Below are 10,065 nucleotides of genomic sequence, written 5' to 3'. Positions count from 1 at the left end.
TGGGAGGACATTTATATGAAACATGTTCTAAACGCATTCAAAACACTAATAGAAACATAGAACGCTACCTTCTATCGAGTCAAGCCCTTGGTCCAGCTAGCTCAGGATTGTCCACCCTGACCGGCAGCGGCTTCGCAAAGGTTTCAGGCAGGACTCTTTCCCAGGCCCACCTGGAGATGCTGCCAGGGACCGAAGTGGAGGATTTCTGCATCCACCCTCTTCTCCCCTCCGGTTCTTGAGATCCAAATGTTTGCTAGCAAATTCAAGTTCCAGGGCCATTTGCGTGAAAACATCCGCCCCCCTCCCCAGCAACAAACACCATGAATCTGTCTTTGTCGCAGAACCCCCAGAAACAGGAACCCTCCACCGACCACCGCTGTGGCTGCCGCGTCCATAACGCCCTCGGCGCATACCCTGTCGAGACCCTCGGTGCCCGCCCGTGCTGGCATAGAAATCCACCCTCTAGCCGTGACATACCTTTGGGCTGAGACGTTCAACCCTGTGCTTCACAACCTCACCCCAGCCCAGCCCAAACCGCAACCCCCGGCCGCAATCCAGGAAGGCCCCCCCCCACTTCACTTCCGATAAAATGGAAGGGGGAAGCAATTCAGCTCCTGCCCCTCCCCCCAAAAATGGCCTCCCTCCCAATAGCCCCTCTGACTGCCGGACCTCCCGCCCCTTTCCCCCCCACACACCTTAAAATGTGCTATCGTGTCTACTCCCTTACCAAAACGGAGTCGCTTGTGCTAAGGAAGGGACTGTATTGATCCAAACAGGGGATGACTCTGAATTTAAGGCAACCCCCTAAACAACAACAACAACAACAACAACCCCTCCCCTGGCCAGATGTTAAATTCAGGCCATACCTGTATTTGCTCGAATGGAAGAGCACTCTGAATGTCAGACAACCCCCCGCCCCCCATTTCTAACATCAAGGAACCTGGAGGCGGGGGGGGTAGGTGGGGGCAACTAGTCGTAGATTCAGGTCAACACAGTATTCGAAAACACGCTGTTAGGGCCCTGCCGGAGAGCCTTTTACATCCAGCAGAAATGCAGCCTGTTTTTTAGTGTTTTTTTCTTCCTTACAATGTTTAATGGGCACATGATGATCCTCCCAAAGATGGGGTCGGGGGTGTGTGTGTCGAGGAATGAAGCTAAGTATACCTCCCTATTTAAGTTGGAAAGGGGTTTGTGTGTGTGTGTGCAAATCCGATCCACAGCTTCCGCCACCTATACTTACAACGTTTTATAGCCTTGGCCAGCCAGGCTGTTTGAGCGGGCTGTGGCGCTTGGGGCAGGGTAGGGGGTCCGAAATCATAGGACACTTGGCAGCCAGGGAGACCAGGGGGCCAGTGTGTTGCCTGCCGCCCCAGCCCGCCCCAGTCTCCAGCTCTGGGCGAGTCTAGGAGAGTGGCGTCCTCGGTGGGCTGGTGTCACACCGCCGACTCGGGGCACATCTTGGCGTGTGTCTCGGAGGCGCCAGTCGAAACGTCCGGTTCACGCGGCGTTGGCTACCGGTGCGGCGGCTCCTTCTTCTTCGTGTGAGGCAGGTGGGCTGGTGGCAAGTGGATGTGTCCAATGAGGCTCAAGGGCGAGCCCACAAAGGGCCCTGCTGAATGCGAGGTGGCCAGGGTCGGCAGGCAGCACTTTTGGGGGGCCGTGGCCACCGGGATGGGGAGCACAGCCTCCGAAGGGATCAAGAACGCCGGGGCCAAGCGGAGCTGGAAGACCTTGGGGGCCGTGCCGGTCTGTGCTGGGGCCGCTTGAGCCCGAGTCGGAGGAGTCGGAGTCGGAAGGGCCGGGGAGGCCTCGGGTTGCATCTCGCCGCTTGGGCTGGGCTTATCGGGGGTCTTTTCCTGATCCAGCTTCAGGATCTCCTGCAGCTTCTCCAGCTGGGTCCGGCGGAGGTGGGAGAGCATACGGCTGTGTTGGAACGACTCGACAAAGGTCTCGATGGGGAGATCCCAGCACAGGAACTGCTCCATCTGCTCCTGTAGACGTAGAGACGGAAGGCGAGGATGCCATGAGGAGGGATTGCTGGTGCACCAGGTAATTTTCAGTGATGGCCCAAGGCCATCGTTGATCTATCTATCATATTTCTATACCGCCCGATACAGGCATCCGATACAGGCATTACTCGCCACCTGCAGCAAATCGGACCCAGCCTCACTCGCCTACCGCAGAGCCAGAGCTCAGTGGTCGGATATCCCGAGTCCCGTTCCTGGCAGGCCTGGAGCCAGCCTAAAAGTGTGGGAGTCAGCAAAGGGGTCAACTTATCTGCTTCCTCCCACTGGTCCCAAGGGCAAGCAATATCCAGTTCTTAAAAAAAAATTATTTGTTTGTAAAAAAATTAAGGGGTGGGGAGGGGAAGAGAAAGATTTAGTGGGGGTCAGGCCCGGCCTAGTCCCCGCCCCCGGCTACAGGTCTGATTCCTGGCACCCCCCACTAAAAAGTGTCAGGTTACAAGTGACGGGAAAGACCACGGCCCGAAACCCAGGAAGTGCTGATAACAGTCAAAGCTGACTGAGGATCGGCAACTTTTCAGATGTGGTTGGCCAAGGCTTCATTTATTTACTCTGATTTAAGGTTTTGCATGCCAGGAAAACATTTTAAAGTAGGAACCTAGGAAGCTGCCATATACTGAGTCAGACCCTTGGTCTATCAAGTTCAGTATTGTCTTCACAGACTGGCAGCGGCTTCTCCAAGGTTGCAGGCAGGAATCTATCTGGGATATGCTGCCAGGGAGGGAAATTGGGACCTAGATGCTCTTCCCAGAGCGGTTCCATCCCGTAAGGGGAATCTCTTCCAGTGCTCACTCTCTCTCTCTAAATAATTGTGCTGCCTCTGCATGTGAAAATGCAAATCCTACCAGTTTAGTTGTGACTGGACAAGCAGAATGTCTGAGAAACCCCATTCATGGAGGAGGAAAGGTTTTGCAATAGGGATGGTGGCTCAATGGAACCTCCATATTCAGATGCAGTCTACCCCAGAATACCAGTTGCACGGGAGCAACAGTGGGTGAAGGGGCTATCTCATGATGTGGGGTCCCCTTATATTTCTGCTACTAAAGTGAGTAGGAGACACTTCTGTTTTTTTAAAAAAGGGAGTGGGCATGATTCCATTTAGCCACGGAATATCACCTTCCCTTGAAGGCAACGGCTGCGGCTGGACTCACCTCCACTTTGGCTTCCACTCCATCCAGCTCTGCCTGCAGCCTGCTCACGGCATTCTCTGGGGTCCACTTCTCCATGCAGGCCCCTGCAGGGTAAACAACAGCCTGTGCGTCAGTGCTCTGCAACTTAGCCACAGACCCCCACCCTCGAAGGCTGGCAGGGGGTGTCAGCCCAGCTTCCCCCGAAACAGGGCTTACTCAAAGGTGGCCAGCTCCTAAACCCGAGGCTTGTGCAGAAAAACGGTAAAGCGTGCCGTCGAGTCGGCTGTTGAGTCGTGGTGACCACAGAGCCCTGTGGTTGTCTTTGATAGGAGGGGTTGACCATTGCCATCTCCCCGTGCAGTATGAGATGATGATGCCTTTCAGCATCTTCCTAGATCGCTGCTGCCCGATATAGGCGTTTCCCATAGTCTGGGGAACAGACCAGCGGGGATTCGAACGGGCAACCTCTGGCTTGCTAGGCAAGTCATTTCCCCGCTGCATCATTAGGTGTCTTGAAAAGGAGGATTCTAAAAGGAGACTCATTCTGCGACAGGTGGGATGATTTAGGGCACAAGGGACTGGTGTACCCTTCAGCGGAACAGTGGCAAATTGCTCACCAACAGGTGATGTGGTTGGCTAGGCTGCAGAGCTTATTCTCATGATCATTCACTGGGTAGGACGTGTCTTGAAGGAAAGAGAGCGAGAAAAAGAGAAGGGGGCAGGAGGGGAAGAAGAGAAAGAGAAAGAAAGAGAGCAAGAGGCAGGAGGAAGAGAGAGAGAGAGAGAAAAGAAAGAAAGAAAGAAAGAAAGAAAGAAAGAAAGAAAGAAAGAAAGAAAGAAGAGCAAGAAAGAAAGACAGAAAGAGGCAGAAGAAAAAAGAGAGGAAGGGAGGGAGGGAGGAAGCAAGGAAGGAAGGAAGGAGAAAGAGAAATAAAGAAAGAGAGAAAGAGAGAGAGGCAGGAGAAAAAAGAAAAAGAAAGTGGAAGGGGGCAGGAGAAAAAAGAGAAAGAGAAAGAAAGAGTAAGATAGGGAAAGACACAGGAGAAAAAAGAGAAAGGAAGAAAGAGATGAAGGCAGGGGAAAAAGAGAGAGAGAGGGGCAGGGGGAAAGAAGAGAGCGAAAGGCAGGAGGAAAAGAGAGAGAGAGAGAGAGAGAGAGAGAGAGAGAGAAAACTGAGCAAAAAAGAAAGAGACAGGAGAAAAAAGAGACAGAGAAAAAGAGAAAGAAAGGAAGAAAGAGAAGGAGGAGAAAAAGAGAGGGAGGGAGGGAGGGAGGAAGCAAGGAAGGAGAAAGAGAAATAAAGGAAGAGAGAAAGAGCGAGAGGCAGGAGAAAAAAGAAAGAAAAGAAAGAAAAAGAGTGAAAGGGGGCAGAAGAGAAAAGATAAAGAAAGAAAAGAAAGAAAGAAAGAAAGAGAGATGAAGGCAGGGAAAAAAGAAAGAGAGAGAGAGGCAGGCGGAAAGAAGAGAGCAAGAGGCAGAAGGAAAAGAGAGAGAGAGAGAAAGAAAGAAAGAAAACTGAGCAAGAAAGAAAGAGACAGGAGAAAAAAGAGAGAGAAAAAGAGAAAGAAAGGAAGAAAGAGAAGGAGGAGAAAAAGAGAGGGAGGGAGGGAGGGAGGAAGCAAGGAAGGAGAAAGAGAAATAAAGGAAGAGAGAAAGAGCGAGAGGCAGGAGAAAAAAGAAAGAAAAGAAAGAAAAAGAGTGAAAGGGGGCAGAAGAGAAAAGATAAAGAAAGAAAAGAAAGAAAGAAAGAAAGAGAGATGAAGGCAGGGAAAAAAGAAAGAGAGAGAGAGGCAGGCGGAAAGAAGAGAGCAAGAGGCAGAAGGAAAAGAGAGAGAGAGAGAAAGAAAGAAAGAAAACTGAGCAAGAAAGAAAGAGACAGGAGAAAAAAGAGACAGAGAAAGAAAGAAAGAAAGAAAGAAAGAAAGAAAGAAAGAAAGAAAGAAAGAAAGAAAGAAAGAAGGCGCAGGAGAAAAAAAAGGGGGGGGGAGGAAAAGATGAAGGCCGGGAAGAGAGAGAGAGAGAGAGAGAGAGAGAGAGAGCGCAAGCAAGCAAGCAAGCCGCCAAGGCTGCTTGTTTTCTCCAGGAAGGGGTCTTGGGGGGTGCCAGCCCCTCACTCACCCAACCGCTGCTGCTTGTCCCGGCAGGTTTCCCGCAGCTCCTTCAGCTCCTGGTACTTGATGGCCAGGGACGCTTTGCCATTCTCTAGCCGGGGCTGCAGGGCCAAATTCTGCTTCGCCAGGGCGTAACTGGAGGCCAGGCGCCTCTCCCGCTCCGACTGTAGGTTCTGGAACTGCAGGGACACCAACAAGATGCTTGGCCGAGGGCAGGGGGCATGGCTGGCCATGGAGAGCCTCCTCTCCCTCTCCGGGGTCCTCGGATCCCTCAAAGAGCCCCAGACTCTGGCGGCCAGCTGCCCTCGTGATGAAGCCTCTCTGCAAATGCATTAGCTAGTAACATGCCTCCTGATTCCATGTGGAAGAGCTAAAAATTCTGCAGAATACCAGTTTACCAGCAAGACTCTCGGTTGTCTGGCACGGCACTAGACGCTGGTTTGACATTTTGGCCCAGGCCAGACCGAGGGTTCCTGTTGTCCACCCTAGTTGGAATCCAGTGTGCTCGTAGATGTCGCTTCTGCTTCGCACGCAGAAGGTCCCAGGTTCGATCCCTGGCAGCGTCTCTAGGTAGGGCTGAGAGAAATTTGCGGCCTGCAACCTTGGAGAAGCCACTGCCAGTCTGGGTCGACAATCCTGAGCTAGATGGACCCATGGTCCGACTCAGTATATGGCCACTTCCAGACAAAAGAGAGGACTTCGCCTACAATGTTGGGGCTGATCTATGGAACTCATTGCCACAAAGTATGCGGCGAGGGCCACTGGACGTCTCCTACGGTGTGAAGCTGATCTACGGAATCCATTGCCCGCAAAATGAGGTGTGGGCCTCGGACCTAGACCGCTCTCAAAGGCGACGGGACAAGCCTGTTGTCATGATAGCTAGTCTCTCCCTCTCTATAGACCAGGATGCTGGGAGAGGCCTAACCCCATTTGATGGACAAAGCGGGGCCACTTGGGACCTGACCCAAGACAGCTCTGCAAGGGAAGGCGCTTTCTGACTTCCTTTCGGCAGATGCAGAAATGGGAGAGGGCGGTGATTCCAAATGGATGGACCCGGAGTTCCAAAGGCAAGCGAACCCCCCCACAAAGCCCAGGCGCTCTGGAGGGCCGCCGTGTCCGAAGAAGGGGCGGCAAGCATGACTTGCCCCCTTAGCTAAGCAGGGTCTGCCCTGGTTTGCATTTGAATGGGAGACTACATGTGTGAGCCCTGGAAGATAGTCCCCTTAAGGGATGGAGCTGCTCTGGGAAGAGCAGATTATTATTATTATTATTATTATTATTATTATTATTACATTTATATCCCACTCTTCCTCCAAGGAGCCCAGAGTGGTGTACTACATACTTGAGTTTCTCTTTCACAACAACCCTGTGAAGTAGGCTAGGCTGAGAGAGAAGTGACTGGCCCAGAGTCACCCAGCTAGTTTCATGGCTGAATGGGGATTTGAACTCGGGTCTCCCTGGTCCTAGCCCAGCACTCTAACCACTACACCACGTTGGCTCTCAGATGGTCCCAACATAGTCCCCTCCCTGGCAGCATCTCCAAGAGAGGGCTGAGAGAGAGACTCCTGCCTGCAACCTGGGAGAAGCCGCTGCCAGCCTGAGCAGACAATCCTGAGTGAGGTGGACCAAGGGTCGGACTCAGCAGATGGCAGCTTCCGATGTTCCTAAGGGGCCTTTCCCAGCGAAACGCAGCTCACCTAGTCTGGGGAGGGAATGGATGGTGACGTCCGCAGCTGCCAGGCAGGGGAGAAGAACGCGCCTCCTGCAAAGGTTTGGGGCGCAAGGCGAGGGGCGGGGTGGAGAGACGATTGGCGGGGGTGGGGGCTAGATGGATGCCACAGCCAGCCAGCCGGGCTTTGTTTTCCCCTGGCTGCAGGGAAGGCGAGAAAATCTACACCATTGAAAATGTACCCGAGGAAGGAAAATGACGGCAGTGCATTGGTTAGACAACACACACACACACCCCGCATCCTGTGTGTTTGGCTAGACAGAGAAGCGGCTCCACCCCACAGCGGCTGGGTCTGTGGGGCTCAGAACCCCTTGCTGTGGATGCAGCCCCCAAACACAGGCTAGGAAGGGGCCTTGTTGCCGGGTCTGGGTAGGTTTTTGGATACAGGGGGTGCTGGCTGGCGAGCAGGATGAGGCCCTACCAGACAAAGCCTAAAGGCCTCACCAGCATCACACACACACACAGACAGAGACCCCTCCCCAATTCCTCACACCCCCTCCCACGGCGCAAGCCCCCCACCCTCAGCATCCCCACAGGACTGATGCTCCCTCCCGAAACCTGACCGTCGTCTCTTTGGGATGACAAAGGAAAGGCTCCTGTGTGGATTATTGTGTGTGTGTGGGGGGGGGTGTATTTGGGGGGGGCTCCCCAACTAATCTGGGTAGCCAAGAAAGAGGTCCCAAGCCATCCATATTAGGGAATGTGACGACTGAGGCATCATCGGAGCAAGACATTGGGGGGGGGGTCCTGTGCTTATTTTGGGAGGGGTCCAGGTAAATTTCCAAGGGGGGTGGAGGTGAGGGGGGTGGTCTCGTCCCTGGAGCCACCAGCAGGAGACGAGGTGGGGGCGGGGGGCAGCAGCGCCGCTGGCCATGGAGTGCATCCTGGGGGAGGAGGGGTTTGGCTTCTGCAGAAAGGGCGCTGGGCACGGCCAAGCCTGGCACTGGAAACCGCTCCCCCCGCCGCCAAAATGCTTTCCCTGCAACGGGGCGCCTCCTCGGCGGGTCTATGCAGCCCCACAGGGGGGCAGACAGAGGCAGGCCTGGCAATCGGCCCCACACCGTGCCAGGTCTGGTGGTTTTTTTGCAGGGGGGGCTATATTTTTTTAATGGGGAGGGGGCTAATGATGTGGATGCAGCCCAGGGGCGTGGAAAAGCCTGGCTGGGGGGGCAGGATGGATGGATGCCAGCCAGCCTCCACCCGCTCAAACACCCACCCACCCCACGGGGCCCGATCCGCCTCCTCTTCCCCACCGCTCTTCCTCTGCCCCCCCGGGCCCCGATCCGGGCGCTCGCAGCCCATTACCTTCCTGCTCAGCTTGACGATGCGCTCCAGCCAGGTCTCGTCGCGCATCAGGGCGCGGAGCTGCGCGGTGCTGAGCGCCCCGAAGCCCAGGTCTACCGCCGAGCCCCGCGGGCCCCGATCGCGCTCCATGATGCGGACCCGGAGCGGACAGGCGGCCGCACCTGGACCGCGATCCTGCACCTGCACTTGCACCGCCCCCGCGCACCGCCAGGGGGAGCCCGCGCGCCGCTCTTAAAGGAGACGCGGCGGCGCTGTGTTCGGAGGCGCGGAGAGGAGGAGGAGGGCGCCGGCTATGTTTATCCTCACAACAATCCTGTGAGGTAGGCGAGGCTGAGATATAAGTGTCTCTTAAGACCCTTATGTAAGAGTCTAAGAGATAAGTGAAAAGCTCAGACTTACCCAGTGAGTTTTATGGCTGAACGAGGATTTGAACTTGGGTCTCCCTGCTCTCAGCCCAAGACTCTTAACCACTACACCACGCTGGCTTTCCTGCCACCTAAGACCAGCAGCAGTCTGAATTTCTTCTCTCCAGGCTCCATCATTTCACCTGGTTATGTCAGATCTAGGGAGTGCGAATAGCAAGGCCTTCTCTGTGGTGGTCCTGCAGTTTTTGGAACTCTCTTCCAGGGAAATCCACCAGGAATGAGTCTTAATCACCACAGACAACAAACTAAAACAAATGTAATCACCAGCAGGTTAGGCTCTACCTGTTCAGCTTGCTCGCTATTATTGGCTAGACTGATTCTATTAAAAGAAAAAGTATATCTATATCTATATCTATATCTATATATCTTCTCTTTATAAAATGCTCAAAATATAAATATAAATTAAATATAAATATAAATTAAATATAAATATAAATTAAATATAAATTAAATTAAAATATAAATATAAATATATTGTTTGAGCATTTTATAAAGAGAAGAGAGAGTCAGGCATCGAAGTAGCAAATTACACCTTGCAAATTAGAAGTGCAGCACAGACGATGGGGAATGTAGCTCAGTGGAAAAGCACCTGCTTTTCATGCAGAAGGTCCCAGGTTCAAATCCTGGCAGCATCTCCAGGTAGCGCTGGGAAAGACTCCTGCCTTCAATGAGCTGCTGCCAGTCAGTGTGCAGACCGCACTGAGCTAGACGTCTGACTCGGTATAAGACAGGCAGCGTCTTCTGTCCCTCTAACGACGGGGAGCAGGAGACCTGCCTCTGGGCCAGTGTGTGCCCTGGGGGCCCGGTGATGTCACAGACTGAGAGGCTGACATCACAGCTTTGTGATCTGGCCTGGCCATTGCAGAGCTTAGTGAGAGAATTAAGGGGTCACTGAAACGCTCTTGGAAGAACCAGGCGCTTGATGAAGGGCAAAGAGAACCGGCTCTTCGAACGGAGTGGTCAGGGGTCCAAGGGGTCGGACCATGAACGCCAACGAGAGAAGCTCCCCGGCTAAGCCAGCCCAACCAGCTAGTGAGATGCCCCGTACTATTCCAATCCAGATAGAGTACACTGTCCATCGGAGCTTGTCGCCCCGGCGAAGCGGTGAAACTCCGAGGAACGTCTTGACTCCGCAAGGATACCCCTCTGGATTCCTGTCCCCACAAGAGTACAGCCTTCCAGCACACCTCTCACGCCAGATCCCAAGGACCTCCTCTCCCCAGAGAGGAAGTGATGTCATCCCGGGCACCCCGCCCGGAGAGGAAGTGAGTTCCCCCAGGGCACATCTTCTCCGAGGGCAGCAAGTGAATGTCCCCAGAATGCTTCTCCCCAAAGAGGGAG

General features: G+C 53.7%; 1 protein-coding gene and 1 non-coding gene across 2 annotated transcripts; one reads left to right on the top strand and one right to left on the bottom strand.

Annotated features, from left to right (window-relative positions):
• Nucleotides 1-741: 741 nt before the first annotated feature.
• VPS37D (VPS37D subunit of ESCRT-I) lies at nt 742-8,484 on the bottom strand. The gene is made up of 4 exons (XM_053274556.1): nt 8,300-8,484; nt 5,273-5,444; nt 3,176-3,258; nt 742-1,991 (listed from the first exon to the last, which is right to left on the bottom strand). The coding sequence occupies exons 1-4, from the start codon at nt 8,426-8,428 to the stop codon at nt 1,512-1,514; spliced, it is 864 nt and encodes a 287-aa protein (XP_053130531.1). The 5' UTR covers nt 8,429-8,484; the 3' UTR covers nt 742-1,511.
• An 803-nt stretch (nt 8,485-9,287) lies between these two features.
• Nucleotides 9,288-9,362, top strand: TRNAE-UUC (transfer RNA glutamic acid (anticodon UUC)). The gene has a single exon. It is a non-coding gene; the product is annotated as a tRNA-Glu (tRNA).
• Nucleotides 9,363-10,065: the final 703 nt, after the last annotated feature.

This window comes from Hemicordylus capensis, chromosome 12, assembly GCF_027244095.1.
Source record: "Hemicordylus capensis ecotype Gifberg chromosome 12, rHemCap1.1.pri, whole genome shotgun sequence".
NCBI lineage: Eukaryota > Metazoa > Chordata > Lepidosauria > Squamata > Cordylidae > Hemicordylus > Hemicordylus capensis.
This window is presented reverse-complemented; position numbering and strand designations above follow the sequence as displayed.

What these genes read in the sequence shown, in the direction of transcription:
- VPS37D (XM_053274556.1), bottom strand. Translation starts at nt 8,428, where the DNA reads ATGGAGCGCGATCGGGGCCCGCGGGGCTCGGCGGTAGACCTGGGCTTC. An exon ending in TCGTCAAGCTGAGCAGGAAG is followed by an intron (nt 5,445 to 8,299) that starts GTAATGGGCTGC and finishes GTGTCCCTGCAG; the next exon opens with TTCCAGAACCTACAGTCGGA. An exon ending in GAGTGGAAGCCAAAGTGGAG is followed by an intron (nt 1,992 to 3,175) that starts GTGAGTCCAGCC and finishes CTACGTCTACAG; the next exon opens with GAGCAGATGGAGCAGTTCCT.